This window comes from Cucurbita maxima, unplaced genomic scaffold, assembly GCF_002738345.1.
Source record: "Cucurbita maxima cultivar Rimu unplaced genomic scaffold, Cmax_1.0 Cma_Scf00001, whole genome shotgun sequence".
NCBI classification, from domain to species: domain Eukaryota; kingdom Viridiplantae; phylum Streptophyta; class Magnoliopsida; order Cucurbitales; family Cucurbitaceae; genus Cucurbita; species Cucurbita maxima.
In genome coordinates this window covers 7,167,792-7,194,770 of record NW_019272017.1, presented here as the reverse complement: position 1 = coordinate 7,194,770, position 26,979 = coordinate 7,167,792, and the positions used below count along the sequence as shown (strand labels likewise).

The 26,979-nt window shown below is 34.6% G+C and overlaps 3 protein-coding genes across 4 annotated transcripts; 1 reads left to right on the top strand and 2 right to left on the bottom strand.

Annotated features, from left to right (window-relative positions):
- Positions 1 to 1,395: 1,395 nt before the first annotated feature.
- Positions 1,396 to 6,351, bottom strand: LOC111489337 (glycosyltransferase family protein 64 protein C5-like). The gene is made up of 4 exons (XM_023137509.1): positions 5,703 to 6,351; positions 5,359 to 5,481; positions 3,439 to 3,606; positions 1,396 to 3,217 (listed from the first exon to the last, which is right to left on the bottom strand). The coding sequence occupies exons 1-4, from the start codon at positions 6,072 to 6,074 to the stop codon at positions 1,535 to 1,537; spliced, it is 2,346 nt and encodes a 781-aa protein (XP_022993277.1). The 5' UTR covers positions 6,075 to 6,351; the 3' UTR covers positions 1,396 to 1,534.
- Positions 6,352 to 10,174: 3,823 nt separating this feature from the next.
- LOC111489369 (phosphoglucan phosphatase DSP4, amyloplastic-like) lies at positions 10,175 to 16,828 on the top strand. The gene is made up of 14 exons (XM_023137562.1): positions 10,175 to 10,391; positions 10,494 to 10,563; positions 10,655 to 10,699; positions 11,186 to 11,303; positions 11,617 to 11,693; positions 11,780 to 11,856; positions 12,033 to 12,113; positions 12,801 to 12,933; positions 14,056 to 14,115; positions 14,797 to 14,853; positions 15,010 to 15,105; positions 16,074 to 16,133; positions 16,287 to 16,394; positions 16,466 to 16,828. The coding sequence occupies exons 1-14, from the start codon at positions 10,366 to 10,368 to the stop codon at positions 16,598 to 16,600; spliced, it is 1,143 nt and encodes a 380-aa protein (XP_022993330.1). The 5' UTR covers positions 10,175 to 10,365; the 3' UTR covers positions 16,601 to 16,828.
- A 752-nt stretch (positions 16,829 to 17,580) lies between these two features.
- Positions 17,581 to 26,736, bottom strand: LOC111489326. Of its 2 annotated transcripts, none has more exons than XM_023137497.1 (15): positions 26,175 to 26,736; positions 24,860 to 24,946; positions 24,551 to 24,651; positions 24,346 to 24,396; positions 23,576 to 23,747; positions 23,106 to 23,423; positions 21,291 to 21,494; positions 20,709 to 21,212; positions 20,412 to 20,618; positions 19,765 to 19,953; positions 19,233 to 19,402; positions 18,884 to 19,039; positions 18,651 to 18,732; positions 17,909 to 18,336; positions 17,581 to 17,813 (listed from the first exon to the last, which is right to left on the bottom strand). In XM_023137497.1, exons 1-14 carry the CDS (start codon positions 26,625 to 26,627, stop codon positions 17,944 to 17,946), a joined length of 3,087 nt encoding a protein of 1,028 aa, XP_022993265.1. In that variant the 5' UTR covers positions 26,628 to 26,736; the 3' UTR covers positions 17,581 to 17,813; positions 17,909 to 17,943. The 2 variants fall into 2 exon arrangements, with proteins under 2 accessions (XP_022993265.1, XP_022993256.1); XM_023137488.1 differs by having other exon boundaries at positions 17,581 to 17,810.
- Positions 26,737 to 26,979: the final 243 nt, after the last annotated feature.

Sequence of the window (26,979 nt, the reverse complement as noted above, 5' to 3'; positions counted from 1 at the left end):
AACCAAAATTCAAAACCCTAGAACGTTAGGATGAAATTGGGGAAAATGGAGGAGGAGGAGGAGAGAGAAGGTGAAGGAAATTTTCATGGAAGAGAGAAAGGGGAGAGATGTGGGGATTAGAGAGAAGACAGGAGGAGAGAGAGATAGGTTGAAGCACATGGGATTGGATGATGGAGAGATCAACCTTCTATTTTTTCCCCCCGCCTTCTGTTTCTCTCTCCCCGTGCTCCTAAACTTGGAGGGCTACACCTTTTTCTGAAAAACAAAAATATAAAAAACTTTCTTAAAAATTATAAATTTAATTTTTTTTTTCGAAATTCACTAAACTAATATACATGATGGTATTGAAAGTTCGGGTTAAACATAAATTTTTTATTTTTTTAATAATTTATTACATAAAATATATCATATATTTTGTAAATTTTTATCTAAATCTTCAAATTTAGTTGTAATTTAAACTATTTAAAATAAATCAATTTGAACTTTCAATTAAAATTATATTTAAAAATAGTGATTTGCAATTTTAGTCCCTTAACTAATTTAAGTATTTATTTAGTTTATACCAAATTTTGAAATTATAAATTTAGTATCTAAATTTTTAAATTTCTTTAAGTTTCAAAAAATGCGAAAAATTTATTAAATACAAAATAAAAAATGAGTACGCGACCCATTAGACATTTTCACTACTTAAACTTTTAGTTTAAAAAGTCGAGAGGACAAAATATGAAAATAATTCAAAATTTTGTGAGTCACGGTTTCTTGTTGAGAGATGAGTCACGAGACCTTTTAGAAAAACCAAAAGTAAAGTCATATATGAATTATATATATACACATAGACTGTAAAGTTGTTTTGGGGGCTGTGGGCTCACCTCAAAAGCAATGGAATTATCAATCTCACCACTTTCCCTATTCATTCAACCCATTTCCAACTTTTACTTTACAGTCAAACATATCAAACATCAATCAAAAAGATAATCATCACATTAAACACACATTAAACACATTAATTAATGGATTAAACTATAAACTAAATGGATATAAGGTTTAATAAAAATAATGTATGAAAAGAGAGATCAAGAGCTGGTTGATGAATCAAACAATACATTCATTAATTGGACAGCTACACAGTAGTTTCACTATATGCCTACCCAGAAGAGTGGAATTTAAAATTTTCTACTAAAAACCATTTTGATAATTCAGAGCTTTCCTTTGCTTGCCCTTTACCTTTTTGTAGGTAACACAATCCTTCAAATGAAGCTACAACAACAGGTGATGGAATACCCAAGCTGCGAGCCATCGGGGTGGCGAGTTGACGAACGTCTCAAAGCCAGTCAAGAACAGCCATCTTTCTTGCACACGGGAAGTGGGAATCGGTTTTCGGAACGGGCAAAAACAAACCACGACAAAGCAATGTACATCTCACAGACTGAAAATTATAGATATCTAAACTCCCCAACTAAATTCACAAGGGGGAGGAGTCTCGCTCGACATTGGAAGTTCACTAAGATCGACTCGGGAGAACCTCTTTCGGTCGTTACAAATCCCAGCCATCTTTGCGCCTGTTGAATCCCCATTTCCGATCTGCCAAATTCCCGTACAACTCGGAGAACTTATTGAGACAGTCACTTCTAAGCTGATAGTGAACTTGCGTATTTTTGCTAATAGCGGCACCAGAGAACTTTGACGTGTCGATAGCCCAAGCGGGTCTCACGTATTCTACTGTTTGTGATGAGCTTGCATTGGCATACAGAAAATTCAATAAAACATCTTCACAATTAAAGAACGTTTCGACCAAATCCCTGCCTGGCCTGGCAGCTGCACTCCAGTACCTTTGGAAAGCTAATTGGCTATCAATGAAAGCTGCCCCTGTAAGAATCATATTGTATCCTTTATGAGTTCGGGCGTATTTCTCAGCTCGGTATTGCAACGGACTTCCATTAACAAGTCGGGGATAGAAGCCGACAATGCGATCGGGGTGTTGGCGCCATACCCTAAAACCTCGCTCAACATCGTCACAAGTCATCATTATGTCATCGTCAAGCTCCAAAACAGCTCGAGTTTTTATTAAAGGATCCAACTTAAACCGATTATTAAGCGAGTTCTTCTCTTCAATTCTGATTCTCACAGGCACAACTGAATCCAAATCACTCATTTTCGGAGGTGTTCCCTTGTTCCACACCACAACGATCTCTCGAACAGATGAGCATCTTGAATAATGTTTCAAATACATTTTCAAATTCCAAAGACGAGCGTCGTAAGTCATCGTGAGTAACGTGAACTGAGAGTAGTGGTTTTTAAGCGGGTAAGCTTCTTGGGCACCATTGCCCCCGTATACATATTTCACGGCAGTACACATTAGTGCACCTCCCAAAACAAATAAAATAGCAAGAACGAGTCTACCGGTGCAAGTATTAGATTTTACCCAACTTCGAAGGATTGAAGGTGCTCTGTTCACTCGGCTGCAAAATCGCCTCACTTTCGAAGAAAATAAATTCGACTTTTCCCATGTTAAGATTGCGTCGCTTCTCTTTCCTGAAGTATAAATGCACCAATTAAGAGGAACAATACAGTTCACTGCTCCAAGTAACACACCGAGTAACACAACAAGAACAGTAACGACAGCAAATGAAGCACAACCAAGAAGTAATCGAAGAACTGAATCACCCGAAGGTACTCGATCTCCATCCATCACCCCAATCCATTTACCAGAACTAAGCTGCTGAGCATCAACATGGTGATAGCGAATACCATTCCAAGCATTACGACCCTTGACAGGTTCTACTAAGCCCAACGGAACTTCTACTTCCTTGTATCTATCTGTTGTAAGAACGTCGATCCTGAAAACACGAACTTTCTTGCCATAAGTTTCACCACAATCTTGACCAAATCGATAAAGGCTACCCTCATGAACAAACGGCCTGCCTCCATTACGAGCACCAAAGCTTTTATCGACATTATAGATAGGGTTCCTCTTATGAGGCTTCCAAGGACCAAGGGGCGAGTTACTATACCATATCGCCAAATGCCCATTTTTTTTGGTACCGAGCCCTCTATGATCTGACCCGAAAAGCCAGTACATACCATTGTGGTTGATGATGACTGAATCGACAAGGGGCTTCTTGAGGATAATTCTATCCAGTTCCCACTTCAAAGGAAAATTAACTGCCCGATAAAGTCGAACTTCCCCTTTCTGACTGCTTTCCGGCATCATGTATATCTGCAAGAAATAATAGACGAACTATTAAATTTTTGGAAGCGATTCAATCAAATAGACACTGTAGATCTAGTGCATAAACAATTTATCGATATCTTCATCCACATTTCTGTAAACTTGAGACCTCGACATTGACATTTTAAGCCAAGGTTATATGTGGCAGAAAGACCATCTTTAGAAATGATTATACACCCAAAAAAAAAAAAAAAAAAAAAATCCCTTACCTCACCGAGATGTTCAAAGACGTATGGAAAAGAGAGATGCCATTTCTCGTCCAAAGCAACACCTAGTAGCTGCCATGTTGCTCCATTATCCACACTCTTCGCAACACCTATATCTCCTTGTAACGAGACTGAGTTCTTGGTTTCGTAAAATAAGTAAATAATATCACCCTGCCAATATAATTAAGCACATCGGTTATGTTCATTGTTGTACACATTATAATTGATGACAAGATTGATTTGTTCGTGAAAAGGGTAAACACGCTCATAAGAAGGTGCAATGTACTGATACATAGTTTTCAATCTAATATATAAATTTGAATAAAAAGGTACTTATAAAAGTGTAAGGATCCTCAAAAAAAACATTTCGAAGTGTAAAGGCAACCACATGAAATAAGGGTCAAAGTTCGAGGACTAATATTACTGGACATTAACCAACTTGAACATAGCTTCAACTAATTAAGATATGAACTCTCAACTGAAAGGTCAACATGTTGAACTGAAGTTTGAGCCCAACTGAAAACAGTTCGGTAATAAGAAGTAGCCATAATAGCTACATCCAGAGTCGCCCGACCTAACTGATATCACACGGTCATTTCCTAATAACATTTATGACTTTTATAGTATATTTCTGTCTCTCGATTCTCTTTTATTTTGACACGATGGAACTTCGTTTATCATGATTGAAGACTTATCATTCCACAGCTAAATCATCATTCCGGACTATCGTTGAGAATAAATGAAAGACTACACAGACATACAAAAAGAAAAGCCCACAAAAAAAAAGAGCAAACTACAAGAAAGGGCTCCGGGCTCCGAACAAGCGAAATAAGACTAAAAACTTAGATTGTCTGATAAAAAAAAAACGCTCTTTTTAATACATAAAAGTCATTATTTCATCTATTTATAATACTTAAAAAACTTATTACCATCTACATCGTCTTACACGAAATGTTAAGAAAATAAAACAGGAGGATTTCTGAAACTTCCATAACATAGGCTGGTCTGCAGAAAGCTATGCCCAGGACTGGCATTCAATTTGGCCTTTGAACAACTTTGTAGCATTCCCATGAATACCTATGAATATTAAACAACCCACTCAAAGACGGTAAGCCTTCCCATCCGCTCGAAAGAACCTCTAAGGTGCAATTTTATCAAACAATTACGGACCAACACAGGACCAAAACCAAAAGGCTGATTATTTGTTGAGTTCAACAATAAGTGGAGGCGAGGGATTCAAACATGACCTCTTGGTTAAAGACATGTGTCTCAACCAATTGAGCTATGCTTATATCGACAAAACCAAAAGGCTGACAGTTATGAAGTTTCGCAATAGGTTTCTGCGCTATATTCTTCATTTTATCGACAAAAACCAAATCTACTGTCTCACAACAATTTAAAAGCCCACTCGGCTTCATGAACGAACTGCTAATCAATTCTATAGTAATGTATGTATCATTAAGATTACAGGGCAAAAAACAATTAAAAAAAGAACTAAGAAATGCACGTTCCACTCGTTCTTTCGCAATCAAATCCAAACAAACATCACCACTACTACAACACACATTAAATCCTGAACCCTGTAATGATTTCAAGATTCGAACTTACGACGTATTGGAATGGCTAAATTCCGACCAGCCAAATAAGCCAACAAGGTACAAACCGATTCGGCCGTTCCTCTCTTTATTTCAACAACGATTTCTCATACGTGCTGTTTGAAGTTGTTTACTGACCAACTATTTTTTCAAAAACATAATCAAGTCCAATAAAAGTGCTATCGTGAACTTCATTCTATTACGGGGAAACAATCTTAAAGTTGCAGAACAATCAAATAACCATAGAATTGCGTGAATCACAACAAAAAGTTGCAGCATAAAGAAGGTTTTAATTCTTCAGCCGCCAAAAAAGGCAATGAAGAGTTACCTGAACAAACAGAAATGGGTCAGCAACAAAATTACTAGGAAAGCCAGCATTAGAAACTGAAGCACAAGTGATAACAGGATTAGCAACTGGCCAGGCAGCACTTTCGTTCCTCCATACATTAACCTGCACTCAATTAAAACCTCGCTTAGCTAAAATCGAAAGGATAATCAAGAATCTCTGATATGCAGAAATTCCAAGAGTGTTCAACAATAAGAAGCAATAAAATAACCATTTCACATCAAGACATGCATAGAAACTCTTAGAAAACAAAGGAAAATACACAAAATAATCCAAAAAAAAAAGGAAGAACATGAAGAATTGGATGATTGTTGAGATGAACTCACAATTTCGATGGGTTTAAGAGAGAAAGGAGAATCGCCGTAAAATACCCCAATAGACCAAGAACCCTCACTGTCTTCTTGACATCCAAGCGATGAAACGCCGCTGATCGTACGAACATACTGAGGGGTAAAAGTTAACCAAGCGTAAAGTGTAGCAACCGATCCAAACAAAACGAAGCATCCGAAGAAGAAGACGGACCCTGAAGAGACCAGTCTGAGGTGTCTCTGTTGCCACTTCCATCCACAACCGCAGCTGCTAGTGGAACCATTGGCGCCGCCGCCAACTACGCCGCCACCTTTACCCGAAGCACCACTGCCCATAACGGAATTATTCGCCGCTCCACTTCCACCAGCCCCAATTGGACTCGAACCCATCTCGAGATGAGTCAAAGGGACCTCTCCGTCGACGGTGAGATCTCACACCGCCGCCATATCGCCGGAACAACGACGGAAAACTCTCAACGGCATTTAGACAACACAAAATCCCTTGGTTTTTTGTTTGATCTCGGATTTGTTCGAACTGCAGTTTGGGATTTTGGCGGAGTCAACGAAAACAAGCGGTGGTTCCTTTCGTGAATGGAAGAATGGCGGGTTCGCAAATAGGGAGTGAGGAAATTATTGAACAAATATATTTTGGTTTTTTATTTTCTCAACAAATAAAACGGGGCGAGAGACGAATGAGAGTGATATTTCGCAAGTGCTGGTTCGCTATTGATTCGGTGGAAAGTTTTGTACAAACTCCAAATTGAGGGGTTTGATTTATCCGCGTTTGAAATTTATCGGTACTCGCCGTCTCCATCGTCACACGCGTGCAACACACGGCACGTGTTGTTACGTCAGCGCCACCACGTATGATTGAATTTTTGGCGTTTTTTTCCATGAATTCATGAATTGAGTGCCATAAAGTTTTAGAGTTAAATTTAATTTTATACCCAATTAAATATAAAATTAAAGGTTAGATATAAAATTAAAATTAAAAGTTGATGGAGCTATTAAATAATTTGTTAAGTTAACTCAAAATTAAAATTTATAATTTACAATTTAATCTCATATAAAAACACTCTAGAATTTGAGGTATATTTTAAACTTGCAATTATGCCTGACATTTAAAATGTTTATGAACTATAATTTTTTTTAAATAGACTATTAATTGAAATTAATAGTTGACAGAGTGATACTATTTACAGCTGTATAAATGATATAATCTCATTATTATCATTTATTTCATATAAAGATTTATTATTTAAATCTTTATTTAATGTCATGTTAATCTAAATAAAACACTGTAAATGATGTGATGTATAACTAACACAGTTTCTATTTTATTTTAGTAAAGAAAGCTTTCAAGGAGTATTGTTTTATAATTGGTTTCAAACTTGAATAGTAGAAATTAAAATTTTCAATATTGACATTAAAAAATATATATTTTTTTTTTTAGAATAATAAATTAGTAATAATTTTATAAAAAAGAATAGTATTAAGCTAAAAAAATAGATGAAAAATAAATTTATAAATTATAAATTTAAATTCTACCAATTTACTTCATAATATAATTGCAGAAAAACTGCCGTGAGAATTAAGGCACAATTTAGATGCTCGATAAGTTTTGTGAAATAAACTTTAATGTGTTGATTTGATTGACGGAAATTCATAATTTGAATTTTGGTTTCTAAAAATAAATATAAATTCCCTTCAAAAGCAAGCCGTGGAATGGATGCTTTGGTGGAAAATTCAAATCATAATCGCTTGTCCCTTTCGTTTATTTTGTTCCAAATTTAATTAATTATATATACACGCGCCATCAACTTTTCTATCACTTTATTTCATTTAATATCTTCAAGTATATTATTTTCATGGTTTAATTTTATTAAAATAACAAATATAATAGTAAATGAAAATGAATCGTTTTAAACTTGTGTGGTAAATTAAATATATATTTAAATTTCAAATGTGTGCCACGACAGTTTATCATAAATTATAATCACCAAAATTATTTTTAAAAATAAAATATGGGAAAAATATAAAATAAGAAAAAAAAATACAAATGATGAAAATTATTTATTTATTTATTATTTTCAGCCGTCAAAGTCATAATTATTACGACATTTGCAAGTGGTTTTTCTGGTAAAGTGTTGCTTAGTCAGAAATTGTAGCAATTAAAATATTCTTAATCTAAAATGGCTCAAAGTATTGCTTAAATATGATTTATTTGACACCCAAAACTATTTTATGCTAGAAAATTAAGCAAATTAAAATTATTTTAAAATTTTTCATTTTCAAAGTAGATTTTTTTTTTTTTTTTTTTACAATAATTTAAATATTAGTCTCTAATCACGTATCCTACATGTTGGCCCTGATACATTTGCAAGATTTTTCATTTTTTAGTTGAAATTGATGGGTGGCGATGCTTCTATACTCTCTCCGAATTGAAAGGATAAGGTAGCCAACGTTGACTTCACTTGAACTCCGGTCGGTCAATTTTGGCCATCTCGCCTTCTTCAGTTGATATGTTGGTCGACACGCCATCCTTTCCTCGATGATCGTTAAGAAAATGAATTTTTCTAATTTTTAAAAAATTAATAAGTATTTTTAAAATAAAGAAAGGAATTTCGAGATATTTTCTATATTATTTTATTTTATTTTATTTTTAAAGAACAACACTATGAAATGGCAAGGGATCGATTGATTACTGTTGGATGATGAAAGTCCCACATCGGTTAATTTAGGGAATGGTCATGGGTTTATAATCTAAGAATACACTCTTAATTGGAGTGAGGCCTTTTGGGGAAGCCCAAAGCAAAGCCATGAGAGCTTATGCTCAAAGTGGACAATTGTCATGAGAGCTTATGCTCAAAGTGGAGGAGAGTCGTGTTCGTCTAACAATTACGACAAATTGCAATAAATAAGCTTTTCTCACTTTCACATGGCGGGAGCGTGTCTTTGTCGTGATGAGGGCGGCTGGAATTTGATTTGGTTCGGTTTTGTCCCGTTTCCGTTGTATTTGCGGTGGCAGATTCAAAGAAAAAGCTCACCACGTCACGTGACAGCGGAAGATTCAAAGATTAAAGGCTAAAAAGGCACCGATAACAGCTGCAACTTGTGTTCCTATATATATATATATCTACAAATAAGATTAAGAAAATCTCTGCCATTTATATATATAAATATTATCCACATTATTTTTTACAAGAATTTGTGTTTTTGTAAAAAAAAAATTAAAAAAAGAAACAAAAATTAGTTCTTGCCTTCATGTAAAGTTTATAGGTTTTAATCCTAAGCTTAAAAAATATTATAATTTTTATGCCAAGTTTCTAATTAAATATTACTTTTTAAAAAATAAATTCATAAAATTAAATACTTTCTGCATAACTACTATTAAAAAAATAACTCTCTATAAAGTATTTCGTATCTTTACAAAGATATGATATTTTCAACTTTAGATAGAAACTTTCGTGATTTTATTGGAAACAATTTAAAGTATTTCGTATAAATTAAGATAATTGTCTTTACTTGTGTAGGACAGTTCTTTCCTTCCATAATTAATGTTTAATTTTATTTACACTAAATACCCACAATATTTTTTTGGTAGGATACAATACGTTTTTACTTCGTAACAATTAATTAGTGTTTAGGACATAATAACTACGATGTCTCTCGTTGGTGCTAACTCAATTTATATAAAAAAAATTTGATTCTTTTGAAGGCGTTAATGTCAAAATGTGATTCTCTTTTTTAATTATTAGTTTTTTTTTTTAATTTGTTAATTTAAAACTCTTCGAGATCCGCCGTTATTTTTCTATGCTTCGTTCATTTTGTAGAGTGGATGATTTTTAAAAATATTATTCTTAGTTAAAATTAAAATCTATTATTATATGTTTTAATAAGTTTAAAATACAAAATAGTTTGAAAAAAAAAGACTCAAATTAAATTAATTTCGTCGATTTAACTTTTTTTTTATATATATAATTTATTACTAACAGCGTGGACGTTTCAGGGGCCTCGACATGGGCTTTTTCGCTTGCTCTTATTTTTTCAAATAGGCCCAATGGGCTTCTCGAATTGCAATATATATTTTTATTAGAGATTTTTGTAGATTTTTTCTCAACATCGCCGATGGATTAATTTAGAAAATAATCACGAATTTATAATTCATAATAATATTTCTATTGATTTGATTGAGACTTTTTGAAAAAGTCCAAAACAAAGTCATGAAAGCTTTGCCATATCAATCGAATTCTCAAATGTCGACAGAAGTATGAAGGTGAGTCATTTCAACTATCCTTTTCGTACCTTAAACTTAGCCAGATTAATAGAATTCTGAAATGTTTTTTTTTTTTTTACATATATTTTATTAGAAATATTAATGAAAATTTAAGAGTTATTTTTGTATTTTATTTTTATTTTTTAAAAAAAGTAACAAGAAAACCGAATGCATATAAATTGACATTTTAATTTCAACAGGCTATAAATATCATCTCAAAAGATCACAGTTAAGGGAAGAATATCAATCACGGGAAGGCACATCCTCTGAGATTCACAGGAACGTGATCGAGAGTGTGCTGTGAAAGTACGTTAAAGTGAACCAAGGCGTCGATCGAAGTCCGTCTGTGTAAGAGAGCTCTGCCAATTTGCTTCATCGCGCAGCGGAGAACGATCGCGATTCGCCATGAACTGTCTTCAAAACCTGTCAATGTCTGTTCTGAAATGAAATAATCATCTACTTCCGATTCTTTCTGGTTCCATTAATTTCATTAAAGTCTTTTCTTACAGTCTTATTTTCTCTTCGAGTTTCAGATCATCATCTTTGCCGTTCCAGAGCTTCAAATGCCGACAGAGAAAGCCTGAATTCCAGCTCCGCAATCTGGTACTCCGTTCGCGCCACATTATAATTTTGCAGTTTATATACTCTGTGTTCTTTGTATCGAACGGTAAACAGACTGTTTCGCTTGATACAGGTGATAAGGAACTTTGCGGATCTACACCGACGTTTTACCGTGAAGGTAGCTACTGAGAACTTGTGATTATTAGAATTTATAAACGATTGTTTTAATACGATCGATTTGTTAGTTTCACGTGAGTGATTGTTTTCTTCCATCAGTTTTCTGATTGAACTTTTAGCTCCGTTTGAGGCGCAGTAGGATTGTGAATTTTTATATATTGCTATCATATCTCAATTTTGGAAGTGTAGCAAGTCTTACAGCAAATATGTCTGTTCATTCATCTGTAAATAATTGTTTAAATACGATCGATTTGTTAGTTTCACGTGAGTGATTGTTTTTTTCAATCAGTTTTCTGATTGAAATTTTAGCACTGTTTGAGGCGTAGTACAATCGTGAATTTTTATATATTGCTATCATATCTCAATTTCGGAAGTGTAGCAAGTCTTACAGCAAATATGTCTGTTCATTCATCTGCAGTTTTGGTTGTTTTACGTCACTGGTCTCTATAAACAATAAATATTTGAAATCATGACTTGTTGTCTATAGGCAGTATCTGGCTCTACATCAAGTGCCGAAATGAGTGGAGCTGAAGTTGATGATGCCGAGCCAAAGGAGGAAAAATCTGAAATATATAGCCATAACATGACAGAAGCTATGGGGGCTGGTAAGAGCCATGATCCTACGACTCCACTTTGAACTGGAAAATACCTGGCTACTGTGAACATTTCATAAGTAAATTTATTCAGATTCCAGACATGTTTAATTCGAAATTAACTCAAAATTTATTACCACTTGAGAGAAAAAATTGATTTTCTATTATGTGCTGCTTAAAATTTGAATTCAGTGGTGAATGTTTGCTGCTAATTGATCAAATATGCCAGTGTTTTTGTGACCATGAAGCTAGAGCTTAGAGTGCATCTTGCTAAGTCCTTATTCTTTAGTTGTCTAATCTGATTCCTTTTGCTTTTATGATATAGTATTGACATATAGACATGAGCTGGGAATGAACTACAACTTCATTCGTCCAGATTTAATTGTAGGATCGTGCCTACAGGTGATAATTGTTTTTGACATTTTTCATCTGGTACATTTTTATGCACTAACTCCCTTACAATTTCATTCTAATCCAACTTATGTCAGACTCCAGAGGATGTTGACAAGCTTCGCAGCATTGGAGTAAAAACAATTTTCTGCTTGCAGCAAGATCCAGATTTGGAGTATCCAAATTTCATTTCTGTAAATATTTTCCTAAATGTTTCACTTTAAAAAAGTTCATTGAATTCTTTTTTTTTTTCTTCTAAATAATTACTATTTGAGAAATTCCAATATTTCACAAAAATATAGTTTCATCAATAAAGTCAAAACTGCTGAATTCCTTCACAGTGTTGGAAAGATATTTTGGGGTTGACATTGGTGCTATAATAGCATATACAAAGACGTTTGATGATATTGAACATTTGCGAGCTCAGATAAGGTTAGTAGGTATCTTGACCTATAATGTTCTGTGCTTTGACGGAAAGCTATAAATCTGTAAATCACATGACTGCAATTTTGAGCTCTTGCAAGAGGAATTACTAGAGATGATGCAACGTTATGTTGATAAAGCATTTGAAAAAGTTGAGTATAGCAACAGGCAGTTATATTTATATGTTTGGAGACTACAAAAATTTTGTTTGATCATTTGAATTATAGATTAATTATTTTCAATTTTTTTTCGCTAACATGTTAGTGGATACCAGATTTTCATATACTTTTCTGTTCCCTCATTTACCACCATAGACCTATACAATCTGAAGTATTTCTTGCTTGATCCTTGATCTCCTCTGTTAAGCAATTTCTAGCATAGGTTTCCAATTAACTTATCTCAAAGTCCAAATCATTTCCTCATCTAGCCTGAAATATTCTCATACATCCTTTCATCGACCTCTCTGGCTTGAACTTCTCTTTATTAATTGAAAGAAATATTAAAATCGGATCTACTTAGTACACTTGTGTGGAGAATTCATATCTTTAATGACTCGGTGTTTGAACCGTTTCTACCTTCTTTATTATGCCAATCAAATTTATTCGTACACTCAACCTCATGCAAACAAGAGCATTATATTTTAATTATGTGAGGATTTTGCTTTCTACAACAGCCAACTAAGGTTTGATGCAACAGGGATTTTGATGCATTCGACCTACGGCTAAGGTTACCAGCTGTTGTAAGTAAATTGCATAAAGCCATAAACCGAAATGGTGGAGTGGCTTACATACATTGCACTGCTGGACTTGGAAGAGCTCCTGCTGTTGCGGTATGCGCATAAGCTTGCTTGTAGAAATAAATTGCACTGCTGTACAAATTATTTGTTTGGAATATTATGATTTCAATTGAGTATAATAGGGCACGAAAAATAGAATCTCTCCTGAAAAAGGTTGTCTTGGTTTTATGTGCTGTTTCATACCCTGCTCCATTTAAGTTTTTTTGTATAGATAAACGTAATTGTGCAGTTATTTTTGTCTTTACTTTTTATTGATTTCTTCAGCCCCCATTTTGTCCGTCTCCTTCTTCATCATGTTAATATTTTGGCTATTGTCTGATATTACAACAATTTTTCTTTTAATTCCTAAGGATGTATTCTGCTGGGTAACTGGATACGTGCCTTAGGCTTGAAATAAATTTCTGTGCTTTTGTTTGAGATGTTTGAGATATTCAGCTCCAGTTAGAGTGTTAATCTTTGGTTGACAGTTCTTAAACAACATCCAATGCACTTTTTTCTGTTCCTTTTATTTTCATCAAAAAAGAATTGTAAGGTTAATGTAGATTATGAACAATGATCACATCTGCTCCAACATTTTTAGCTTTGTGTACTAAGTACATTTGTTTTCTTTGCTTTGCCAACTATTGTTTTTTTAACGATGATGAAAAATTAAGTTCAGATTAATATCCAAAATATTACAATAAAATATTTCTGAGGTTGCTGTCATATGAAAACGGTTATGCACATCACGTTTTAATCTGAATGTGCATGTAAAGTTAGGATTGTGAATCTGTTCCTGTTGAAATGTATTTGGAATGTGTTTGTATTTGTAGTTGTATGTTAAGGTAGGATTGAAAGTTAAGTAATTGTAATTTTTACAATACTTGATAGAGATTATTATCCTGCCTTACAAAATAAACAACTGTAACCTTGTATATGGAAATTATTTTTGGCCATATTAATGAAAGTCCAGTAGCATTACAAATGTCGATGTACTCTTCCTCCCAGAGGAATTTGAGATCCTATGGGTTCTTGAGAATTTCAATTTTTCATGAGCATTCTATGGACTTTTTAAAATCTTATATCCATCTTAGTTCACTTCTAGCACAATCTTAATTATTGATAATTATGTCGATTAATTTCTTACCAACTTTTAAAATATCTTATGAACTACAGATGGCATACATGTTCTGGGTTCAAGGCTACACACTCAATGAGGCTTTAGAATTACTGCTGGTAACATTCATTATACTCATTTAGTGCAGCAGTATGAAAATCTTCTATTGGTTTGATTTACTCTGCGTGTTCCTATTATTATCTATTTGAATTGGAAAAATAGGACTCCAGAAATATTCTTTACATTATTAAAAAAAAATTAATCAGAAAAACTGAGTTCTGACTGAGAAAATTGAATGATTACAAAAAGTGCCTAGAAAGCACCTACCAAGAGGAGCCAAATAAAATCTGAACTAAATTATACAACTCTACTTTAGTTTGGAGTTGATAAATCTTTTTGGTTAACCATTGCACTAACCGAACTGTCAACTAGTTTCTTGACTTGTAATCGTAGCTTCAACATGGGATGTTCCAAAAAAAAGACTGTTTTCTTTTTGAAGTTCTAATTTTTTAATATTGTACTATATAGTTAACAAATAATATTTGTAGCATTCTAATCCCAAATACTTTGGCAGTCCTTTTTTGTTGTCGTCCTCAGCATATCTTTTATAGTGTGAAGCAAAAACATTCTTCCATTTAAAGTACGGGTCCAACAGTCATTCTCATACTTTACTGAGTAGTGAATGCAATAGCATATTAAATCAGTCATGATTTGTGACGTAGATTGCTGGGAGGAAAAGTACTGATATAAACCATCGGCTTCTAATGTTGCTGAATGTGCTTTGATTTGCTTTCTTGCAGAGCAAACGCTCATGCTTCCCAAAAATAGATGCTATTAAAAGTGCAACGGCCGATATTGTAAGTAATTATATTTTATGGTTTATTTGAATAACAGTTTTGGTCCCTTTTATTTTTATCTCCAAATTTGAAGTTGCATTGTTTTTTAGTTGAGCTCAGTGGGTTATTGCTTATAATGTGGTACAAAAGTGATTAACCGCTATATTTTACTTGAAGCTTTCAGGATTTAAAAACAAGCCTGTCACTTTATCATGGGAGAATGACCAATGCTCAACTGTAGAAGTATCTGGGCTTGATATTGGATGGGGCCAGGTAACAATTTTTTTTCTCTTTCTTCCCTTGCCATCCTCTTGATGCTTATTAATTCCTAGAATGTTGATTTAGTTTTGGAAAACGGTGCATGTGTAACATATGTCCTATTCTTTAGTAGATTATTAGATATTTTGATGCCTTAACAATGTTAGAAACTACCGACCCTCCACAATGGTATGACATCGTCCACTTTGAGCATAAGCTCTCGTGGCTTTACTTTTGGTTTCCCAAAAGACCTCGTACCAAGGGTAATGGTGTTTCTTATAAACCTACGGTCTTCCCCGTAATTAGTGTATATGAGACTACTCCTTCCAATAATTTTCAACAAACAGGGGAGTAGACATTTATTGTAGAAATAACTACCTGTAACACCCCGAGAAGTACTTTGAAGCTTGATGAGACTTCTAAATTTTACATTTTGATTCTTTAACTCTAGATAAGATAGAAATAACAGGGCTGGTTTTAAATGAAAGTTTTTCCTTTCCTGCCGTTGGTGAATGGACAATGTAGTTCAGAAGCTGTCTATATCCTAGAAAGAATTTGGACATTTTTACCTGCGGATGGTGTGACATTGTGGAGTTATTTTGATAACTTGGTTCATGGTTGTGACTTATTACTCAAATTCAGTTTTTCCTTTAGTTATATTATTATATAAGCTTCATCTATGTTCTAAATTATAATATACTCTAGATCATGATATTTGTAAGTATGTTTAGGAATGGATGGTGTTAGAATGTTGATTGTGGTTCTGTATTAATGCTGTGAAATACTGAAACGGAAGTAGTTTAGAATCATTGTAGCTGAACGATTCAGTATCTTTGTGTCTATTGCTCGATTTCACAATCTAATTAGTTACGAGATGAAATATTTAGTGTATTCTCGATGAATTTTAGAATTATCAACAGATTTTACGGGTTAGAAATTGTATTTATTGTTTTGTCTGTGGAACTTTTTTTTTTTTTTTCCAGAGAATTCCATTAAAATTCGACAAGGAACGAGGTGCATGGATTCTCAATAAGGAACTGCCGGTATGACAATTATAATTAACCATTTCACTGTTGCATAAATTTTAAATTCTAATTAGATTATTTTTGCACATCAAATGTGAGTATGGAGATTTGAATACTGACCTCGTGAATCTAAGAATTATGACGGAATTTGTTTGATTTTTGATTTAACAGGAAGGACGATACGAATACAAGTATATTATTGATGGTGTATGGACGTGCAACGAAAACGAGCCGGTCACTCCCCCCAACAAAGATGGCCACATCAACAATTTCATTGAAGTACGATTTTAGATTATTCAATTTTATAAATAAAAAATTCGAACTAAAAATGTTATTTTTTGTTTGTTTAGGTGGTTGAAGATGAGGATCCAGGTAGTGATAGAACCATTCTTCGGGCAAGATTAACCGGAGATGAACCAGAACTCACGACCGAAGAAAGGAGCAAAATAATACAATTTCTTGAAGATTGCCCAGATGAAAATTGAATGAAGGTATGTTGCATTGCAAACGCTATCTAAGATTGCGTTAATATTTTATTATGAGAATATGTCATAAAGAAATATAATGCATGCAGTCTACTATAATAATAGTAGAATAGTGTCAATAACGACCAAAAATGGATTTAGTACGTGCACTATGATTCGTCTCACAACATTAAGAATCATGTTATAAGACTTTAAGGAAATAATATGTTATTAATGTTATTGTTTATAGGTTGATAATCTCTGATTTTTCTTTCAAATTTTCATACTTTTATTTTGATCTCTAGATGTTCAATTGGTAAATTGGCCTAAAATATAATTTAATTTTCCTTATTTTTTATAGATCATTTAATAGTGTTATTTTACATTTTGATTTTTTTTTCACTCTTTATCAAGTTGCTAATAATTTCAAAGCATGCAAAACAAGCCTTTAAAAGGCACCCTATAATTCCCTCTAACCTAATTTTTCTTACTCAGATCACTCCAAAAGTTGTACTAAGTATTAAGAAAAATATGACTTTTATAGTGTCACAAAATAAAATCATAATTTGATAATTGATATATCAAAATCACTGTTGAACAAATATTTTGAAAAACATATAAAATAAAAAAAGCACTATAATACGATTTATTATTCTATTTTTTCACAAGCTAAAAAATTATAATAGTTAACAAACCTGCCTAGTTTTTGTTTTAAAATAATAGGACGCCAAAAACAAAAAATAATAAGTGTTTTTACCTTTGACAATCTATATAAATGTTTCATCCTAATTTTCTGCACTTGGCTTCAGTTAGTCTTTCTTGACAATAAATTTTTTTAATTCTTTTTAAACACACTCGTTTCATCCTACAAATTAACACTAATTCACTACATTTACTAAAATATGATTTAGTTTTTTAATAATATATACTAACTTTTTAAGATATGTAGTGAATAGAAAGACTCTAGATGTGTATCCATCATTTCATCAATTTCGTTCAGTTCTAAATTGACTGCAAAAAATGTTGATTACAGATATTATATGCATCATCGAAGATATTATATACATCATCGAAGGAAGACATTATCTAATTGCTAATTGCTAATTGCTAATTGCTAAAATCGACGTATTATGGAAAAGAGGTTGAAAGAAAGTGACGTACTTGAATTGACGATAGTCTTCCTGTACTCGTAAAGCATCATCACCATTCGATCTACCTTATCTACAATCTGCTGCTAACCGTTTGAAATAAGAGAACCAAGTATCTAGTCAATAAGAAAATCCCAATTTTCGATGAGAAGATAAAAATAAATAAATGAGTTCAACTTACCATTTACTGCAAAGAGACTATTAGTCTGTTGTCAGCTATTTTCCAAGTGGTTTTTGCTTGTGTTCATGATTACGGCGGTTGCCTGATTTTTTATGTCGGGATTTTGTCCTCTTTTCAACTTTGTGCCTGTGCCTTTCTTTCCTTTTCCTTGCATACATCCCTTCCCAGAATACGTCTCCTGTTAATGGCCATAACCATTTGGTTCTCGGGTGATCGCCATCATCGGCAGCTTCGGCCAAGTCTGCATCCATGGCTTTCAATAATGTGATGTTGAAGAATTTGGACCACATGAAGTCCTGACGTTCTTCAAGGGGATGCTGCTCCTCTAGCGAGCCTGAACGTGGGGTTAAATAAACCATTCTCCGCCCACTGTGGTACGCCCAAACATTTATCAGGATACCCAACACCCGGCAATAACACTGCCTTCTCTGCCCATCAAAAACAGAAGACACAAAAATTTTAAGAACCTAATAAAATATCTTAAAGTGCTTTTAGGAGAAACTCTATTAAGTGTTTTATTTAAAATATATTTTTAGAAGGCATTTCAAACACGTATTGGTAGTGGTTTTGGGACCATTTAATTAGTGTTTTTCCCAAAAAATTTGAAGTATTTAGGGAAGAATTGCGTTAACTCGAACATTATAAAGAAATTAATTTCTAAAAAAGGGGGGAAAAAACAAACTCACCGTTCTAACTGCACCATAGAAGTAATCTCCTCAAGGGAGAGAAGTAGGATATTTACCTCCAGTCCAGTGGAAGCCAGCAAACATTTGCTGCTATTGCCAAGCTTTCTGTTCACGGCATCTACGGAATCAACAAACATCCTGCAGCTCAAGTACGAAAATTTCAGTCATTATTCTGATATAATGCATCCATTGTAACAGTGTTGAGGGAGGAAATTTTGAAGAACAAAAAATAGAGGGAATGTGCGAGATATATGGGGTTCTACTTCTGATATATATATAATGTGCTTACCGGGAAAACATTATGAACTCCACAAATGTAGGGGTTGGCATCACCCAGCTATGCAGATAAGACCAGAGACCGCCATCATCAGGCATTGGAGGAAGAGCTTCCGAATGTGATGGATGCAGTCCATACATCTGCCTAAAGGCATCTTTAAATGTAGAACTGGATGGATGTAATATTAAGTAAGAACATGTTCAAATTGCATCTGTTTAATGTAAAATTCTAATGTATTGTAATTTAGTTCTTCATTTCGTATTTGATGTTAATTAGTGATGATAAAGTTTGTTAACAAGCACGACTTGGAAGTTGATGCAGCTAACTTATCATACAAGAATATGTTGAATGACTGACATACCTGCAATGTCCCCGATTGAAGATGTCACATGTGTGCCAAAAAGGACCATCAGCGCTGCCCCTGACTTCAGAATCCACGTCCATGTACGCCCAAAAGTAAATAACTTCCCCTCTAGTATTCTTCTGAATTGCTTCTTCCAAGACCTTTCCAGCCTTTTTAGATAATGACTCCTGCTTTTTAACAGAAGAGGCTGATTACGAATCAGAGGAATAGAAGTAAATAAATAAATAGATTAAAAAAAATCTACTTGGCAGCATAGATATATTGGCATAGAGCTTAAAAACCGTTCATTACACCTGGAGGCCAGTGGTTTAATAAAGCCTAAGATTAATAACATAAGAAGATATAGTCTCAAAATCTTTCATTTGCAAACCAAATAGAGTGGGCGGCCGTTAAGAAAAGGGGGTAAAAGTATTCCTTGTCTAAACTAGAACCTCCAAAAATTTCTATCCACCATTTACATTTCTCTTAAGCCTTACAGCCATCCAATAGTACAACTAAGCAAGAAAGAATGTTCGCAAGTACGGAATACCTTCCTACCGTCAGCTTGCCACGATTGGAAACCAATCCAAGGTCTTCTGTGAATTGTATCAATCTTATTTGCAACAGCAAACATTCCTCCCATCTCACAAAGAATGTCCTGATAGAATCTGTCTTCCAAAAGAGGAAGACGCTTGGGAGCATTGACATCATCTGATTCCAACCTCAGTGCTCTCGAAGACTGTAGGGTACAATGTAAATTACAAGCAATAAAGAATGTAAAATGAGTATCTTGGAAGCAAGGAATACAATCCACATTTAAGAATAACAAGTTCAAAAAGTTAAAAAGTGGGCCAAGATTGAGTTTAATGTTTGACACCATAAAATTCACAAGTTTTAAATTCAACAATCTAGTTGATGTCTTTTTAAGGAAGCGATGGCTGGATATGTAGCAAAACTATCCATGTTTAACATTTCTTTTACTTGCTCATAGATTTGATGACAAAATCTAAATTCTATTATCTCTTATACATGTTTAACATTCAAGACTGAGGATCTAGCAAGAGAGCACGATTGATGGACTAAAATCTTACTTGCATTTTCGAATGAATGACACAGAAGATAATAACAAAGAAAAGTGAGACAAAATAAAACAAACAGAAAAATATCAGCAGATAGTTTTGGATGGAAGAAGCTCACAAGACTAAGTCCACGAAACATAGAACCATGATGCAAAAATGACCAAGCTCCAGGTGCGCTGTATATCTCATAAATGCATACTGCTTGCCCTGCCCTTTCAAGATCTTCCTCGTCATTCTCATTTTCAAGCTTCATCTTTTCGGACTTCCGTGCGCTACTATATATTTTTTCCCATGAACCTAATATTCTTTCTGTTCTTTCTTGAAGCTACATAACAAATCACATATGGCCTCGCTCTCAGGAAAGTGAGTGACATAAAAATTGCAGACAAGCCATAATGGAAAAATAACAACATACCTCCTCCATTTCCACTCTGTCATGTTCTTCAGTACGATCTATTTCCCCGATAATATCCCAATCTTGTTGAGTTGGGATGCCATGCACCAAAATCTCCTTTCTAGGACTGGAGATGTTCAAGGGACTAACAAGGTCAGAGAACTCCTCTTCGAGTTTAATCACCACACTAGATTTCTTTTTAACATTCTTATCGCGTTGCTCATTGGAAGATCCTTGTATTATTTCCTTCCAAAAGAGATCCCATTCCCACGCTGCTTCTGGAAGCTGGGTAATGGAACCTGGCAGTATAACGTCTGATGGGAAATTGAGGACTTCCTCCAACAGATATGCATATCCAGTAATGCACTCCAAAGCACGAAGATTTTTGGCAAGTAATTTTCCAGATGAAGCAAGATTGTTAGCAATTCTAGCGAGCCTTCCATCAAAACAAAGATTAGAGAGAGCTCTTATCAAAGCATCTGAACTGAATTTAGTAACAAGTAATCCATGGACCCCCCCAACAACCTGCATGTTTCAAGACACTATTATTATATTTTTTCCTTTCTAGTGGAGGTAGAGGGGAGAGAAGTAGAATGAACTCACATATTGGTTAATAATGGGCATATCAGGTGCCACTATTGGGACTCCAAAGGTCATCGCCCGAATGAGCAAGGGAGGAAAATCTTGTACATTTTGGGAAGATTCATAAAGAACAATATCGGCCACGTACAAAATACCATTTACGTCTTGATCAAAGCCATAATGGCTTAAATAACCACGAGGAAGTCTTAAACGTGAAGCAGTTTCCTATATAAGTTGAACGATTAATCATTAATCCAAAGAAATACTGCAGAAAAAGTACTTATCTAGAGTCAGACCATATGCATAAGAAAAAGTACAAATAGAAACATTCGCGATTCATCCTTATCTAGAGTCAGACCAGTGCAACTCTTGGTCTCGTTTAAAAGTATGCAGAAAATAAATCAAGAAAAGAAACTAGGTGGTGCATCCACCGACTGTTCCAACTCATACACAGCAGTCTTATCTTAAAGGTACTCATGTATTCATTGCAAATAACATGACAACGCCATTCTTTTGTACCTAGCCTACGTCCTGCCCACTTACTTTCTTCATTAGCAAAGTTTGGAAAACCATAAAGATTACAAGTGACACCTATACCATTAGTAGAATGTTCGAGCCCCTATAGAGAAGGAATTTAAAACCCCGATAGATAAGGCAGATTCTTGTACCATTCTTAGATCCCTATCATTAAAGCATATAAGTGACATACATGGAGAATGGAACCAGGAACCCACAGAAACTCCGAACTTCAAAAATCAACTTTCCCATGTCCACTACTTTCTAATCATATTAAACACAAAAATAATATTTTATGACTTCACCTTGTTTGATGTGTCGTTCATTTCCAGTCACTGTGAAATCAAATTACAAGAAAGTTGTAGTGGCCATACGATACAGAAGAAGTGATCCAAAAGTTTACTGCCTTTTTCTAAAGCAAGCATGTTGGTTCTCAAACTTACTCAGTCTCAGATATTTCATGCAAGTATCAGCTGCTAATTACATGGGCAGTAATATTTTATTTTATGACCATCTTCTGTATCCTCCTATCTCAATAGCATTTATTGGTTTCTCACTAGATATAAGCGTTGTATAAGAAACTTTACATGATACATCTAAGCCAAACAAGGCCAAAGGGAAGGATCAAACTCCACAACAAGAATTAATAAAAGCTATTGTAAAACCCTCCTTCCTCTTCAATTCTAAATTTAAAAAAACAAACTATTATGCTATGAAGATGCAAGATTCTTCGGTTAAGTGACGGACCCATCCATTGGACGTCACAACTCCCAACCACCTAAGCAAGGGCAGGATAAATATCCACATAGACACTTGCCAAGCCAGAACTAACTCAATCCCCATCATGAATATAAATTTGAAGTTGGTTTCTCCAAATGCTCGTCCGATATGCTATTTGGAACTATCAGTCCATTACCATTATAATCATAATTTCTTAAGGTAATCTAATTCTGCCGCTTCAATTTACATTCATCTTATAAATTTTCACTTAAGAAATATTGCAACAACTAAAACAGAAAATTTGTGGATTAAATTATTCATAGGATTTCTCTGTCGAGCTTAGTACAAAAATCATATAGAGGTGAAGAACTTTGACTTAAATTTCCCAGCAAGAGTTGGAACAGAAGAAGATAAAATCCCATTTGCTAGTTATACTAAAATTTTAGGAAAATAAAACCTACTTCAATTCAATCAATATTTTCTCAATTTCACATATCCAATAATTACACACTACATAATTTGAAAAGGAGAAAGTAGCATTCCAAGGCAAATTGGCACGCAAATAAAGCTAAAAATGTGACAAGCATAACAAAAGACTACCTGCAGAGCATCATTGCATCCGTTGGAGGAATTACCACACAAGAAAACAAATTTAAACGACCCTCTACGATTCTTCCTCCTTGCAAATTTTGTTAGTAGAGGTCCCATGCGATACAAAGCCGCAGCATAATCCGGTGATAGCTCATTATAGAAGGAATTACCAACCACAAGAACTACGAAATCTTCTATACCAAATCCAAGTTTCTCTCCTAATTTTAACTTGAAGTGAGAGCTCTTATAAATTTCAGCAGTCCAAACGTCCACTGGTGATCCGTGGATCACATGAAAGTTTCCAGTATCAAGCGCACTATATAGCATCTGATATAAAAGGAAATAAAAGATGAGCAGTTGCTAAGAGAAACGTCAATGTCTTTTTTACTTTTTTTTTTAAGGAAAGAAAAAGGTCAAATTTGAGGCTAACCATGCGTCTAAAAGCCACATAATATAAACAGCCAAGTTCACATACTTACAGGAAGAGCAAAATTGGGAAACACAATAACACTAGCTCTGCTAAAAGTACTTCTCCAATGAGAAACAAGATTCTCCCAGCCCTTGTCCTTGTACATTTTAAGACGCTTGGCTAGGATATCATCCTGAATGATCCATATAAGTGGTATTGAACAAAAAGGTTCCTGCATAATGCTGCACACATGAAAACTCATTAGTTATATACCATGAAAAGGGGACAAAAGTCTCAAATCTCTTCATATCAACCGTACTAAAGAAAAGGTCCCTCCAATCATTCACCAGGAAAATGCGTAAGCATTTAGATATTCATAATTCTGTATCAATATTCTCCAAACAAATTTGCTATCATTAATACTATAGTAGTCTAGTTTCAACATCTTTCAGAAAAATGCAATTCTCAATGCATCAGTTTTTACAATTTTAAATAAAAGAAAAAAAATATTAACAAGATAACTGTGTTCGTGAACATTAATAGTAAGAAGTTCATGACGTGCAAGGTTAACAGTATTTCTTTTACTTCACTGTATTTTAAATTGGAGGATTCCTTATTCTCCTATTTCGAAATTATCTTTACTTATTAATATAATATTTTGTTAAAAAAGTGAAAAATAGAGTAAGTATAATTATTCCACATTATTTAAAAAGTTTTCTGAAGTTGAGCAGTGATTATTTTCACCTACAAGCAGATAAAGCATATGACTTACCGTGGCCTCAGATTCCAGAAAACTCCATCACTAACATCTTTTAAAAGATATAGTATCAATAAACCAACCTTGTAATAGCCTCCTTCCCTTCAAAAGAATCGACGATAATGCCTTCAAAACTGCAATGACAAAAGTTAACCATTCATGCAGTTCTGACTACTAACAGAGATCATTTTGTGCTAATACAAATAGGAAAAAAGAACGGCATTAGTCTACTTTTATGTATGAATGCACAACCGATGTATGCGTGTGTATAGATATATATGCACTTACAGTAACCAATTGATCTGGCCAAACTGCTTTGGGCTTAAAAGGACAACCCGACCAAGTTTCAGCCACATTTGACGTGCTTCTCCATTGCCAACTGCAAAAATCTGAGCTAACTTCCGTAAGAATATAATCATTTAAAAACTAACCAATAATATTACCCTTCAAGCATGAAGGTTTTAACGACACATCAATGCCCGATCTCACAGAAAATGCCTAGAGAACCATGCATCGCGTGACTTCTTACACGGCTATTTCAGCAAATAAAAATCAATTATGCAATACGAGTAACAAAAGCAATGTCAAAGACCTCACCTCAAACACATATCCAAGCTCCTTCATGTTCTTCATTACAGTAATTAAGAACAAGGATAGTGAATCTTTCTCCATGTTTCTCAATATCTGATAATTTAGTCAACAAAAAATTAGGAATAGTTTGTTCGTTTATAAAAACTTAATTTGCTAGAATGCATCACGCCTTAGGGAGGGGGGGGTGTGGCTGCTCAAATAGCCGTGCATTTTAGGACTCTCGTACATGATCGAGTCTACACATGATGATACAACATTCACTAACACATTGTTATGTGCATCCCGGTATATATAAACATGTAAAAGCTAGTAATAAGAGTTGCCGAGTATTAATACAACAAATTTCTCAAAAGTAACCAAGATTCTGCATCGAAAAGAATGGAGTTCAACTTTAGAACTCAGAGTGACAGGAAAATTGGTAGAGCCTACTAAGCTCTAAAGCCTAGAATATTCGGTCACTATGACAGAATCTTACGGATCGTGAAAACTTAATAATGATCGCTGTAGGGAAAGCAATTAATCATCAGCATGAAGTCGAAAGTGAAAAATTATTCAAGAGCAATACACTATGATATCCCGTCATCTTACAATATTTCTAGACGCCAAAACATGCTAATACCAAATTGATGATATTATTGGCATATGATCACATTAGGTATAGTGGAGTAGGCTCACAACGGAATCCACTGTTCATTTCCATCAACTGTATCTATCTTGCCATTCGAAGTTCTTCCCCTAAAGTTTTTTCATCCCTAAGAGGTCGAAAGTAATGACTACAGATTCATAAAACAGGATTTCATTTTTTACACAACTTTACTGCCAAAAAAACGTGATATAATATTTTTATCAGTTAAAATACAGTGTATACTCGTCTGTTGTTTTACAGTGACGCATAATCACTACCTCGAAAAGCTACACGTACTTTTTCTATAGGTGGTCGTAGCTCCCGGCTTAGTCACTTCAAAAGTCAAGACCGTCGGTAATACCGTGGAGCTCAATCTAAAGTTGCTTGGAAGTTTTAAAACAGTGTGCACTGTACATTAGTCGTGCGAACGTTCAAATTCTGGTTGCTGACCTCCAGAGAGAAAGCAGGTGTTGCACTAATTCATATATACGATTTCTTTCAGAAAGCTAAAAAACTAATCGACGCAATTTATTATTGCGCACCAGTGAAAGTGGTTTGAGTTCATCTTCTAAGGCAGAAGGCATTGAAATGGATGTTTGATCACGTAACTTAACTCATTGTCAGATAAGTTCGTTCGAGTGACTAATTAAACCATAACTCGAGAATGTAAGAACGAATAGAAACTTAACCACTCACCAGAGCAAGCCTCGGTTTCCGGAAACCAACATGATCCTCCAAGTGCAATCGATCAACCTCATTACCTTCAATAAACTTCCGAGGAATCCTCTGCGGCACGAACTTAAGTGTCCTCCCGGGCTTCAACTCTGCCTCACGCGACGAAGCTTTCTTGCTCCTTTTCAAGAACACCGAAGTCATCGAACTCTCCAGAAACAACTGAACCATGAACAGCGTGAACAAAACGAAGAACGCCAAAATGAAGAACGATCTCCTTCTGAACGAAAACCACCCGTGGCGATCGCGCCGGTCGAGGTTTGATCGTAGACGGCTGACAGAGCGATCGGAGGACACATTCTCTTGCTCCTGATGCTGCTTGAGATTGCGCCTCGAAAGAGAGCGTTCTTTGGACGATAAGAAGCCGAGATCACAAGCGCCATCGTCATCGACCGGTGGAGATGAGTCCGGCACCATAAAGAATATTGTACGAAATCTTCTTCTCGATAAAAATGGCGGGAACCTATACTGGTTAGAGATGAGGAGAGTAGGAAGTTGAAGCTTGATTTTCAGAGGGAAAGGGAGAGCGAGAGTAGCGCCAAGTGGAGGGAAAGTGATTCGTTTCTTGTTTTCTTTTCTAGTTCGTTTTTTCGCCGTTCTGTTTCGTTTTTATACCCGCTGGTAACGGGGAAAATTTCTGTTTTGAAATCCAAGAATTTCCCTTCTGTCGAAAAAAAAATAATTAATAACAAAAAAAAAAACAGAAATTTCTTTCGTGATCCCCAAGCCCTAATTCAGTTAATGGGATATTCGTTCGGTTATCATATTA

Excerpts from the sequence above, each read along its gene's own strand:
- LOC111489337 (XM_023137509.1), bottom strand. The coding sequence starts at position 6,074 with ATGGGTTCGAGTCCAATTGGGGCTGGTGGAAGTGGAGCGGCGAATAAT. Across the intron at positions 5,482-5,702 it reads CTCTTAAACCCATCGAAATT|GTTAATGTATGGAGGAACGA; the intron begins GTGAGTTCATCT and ends AATTGAGTGCAG. Across the intron at positions 3,607-5,358 it reads ACCCATTTCTGTTTGTTCAG|GGTGATATTATTTACTTATT; the intron begins GTAACTCTTCAT and ends TTATATTGGCAG.
- LOC111489369 (XM_023137562.1), top strand. The coding sequence starts at position 10,366 with ATGAACTGTCTTCAAAACCTGTCAAT. Across the intron at positions 11,694-11,779 it reads TTGTAGGATCGTGCCTACAG|ACTCCAGAGGATGTTGACAA; the intron begins GTGATAATTGTT and ends AACTTATGTCAG. Across the intron at positions 15,106-16,073 it reads TTGATATTGGATGGGGCCAG|AGAATTCCATTAAAATTCGA; the intron begins GTAACAATTTTT and ends TTTTTTTTCCAG.
- LOC111489326 (XM_023137497.1), bottom strand. The coding sequence starts at position 26,627 with ATGGTGCCGGACTCATCTCCACCGGTCGATGACGATGGCGCTTGTGAT. Across the intron at positions 24,397-24,550 it reads GGCCAGATCAATTGGTTACT|TTTTGAAGGCATTATCGTCG; the intron begins GTAAGTGCATAT and ends TTGTCATTGCAG. Across the intron at positions 20,619-20,708 it reads ACAGAGTGGAAATGGAGGAG|CTTCAAGAAAGAACAGAAAG; the intron begins GTATGTTGTTAT and ends TTTGTTATGTAG.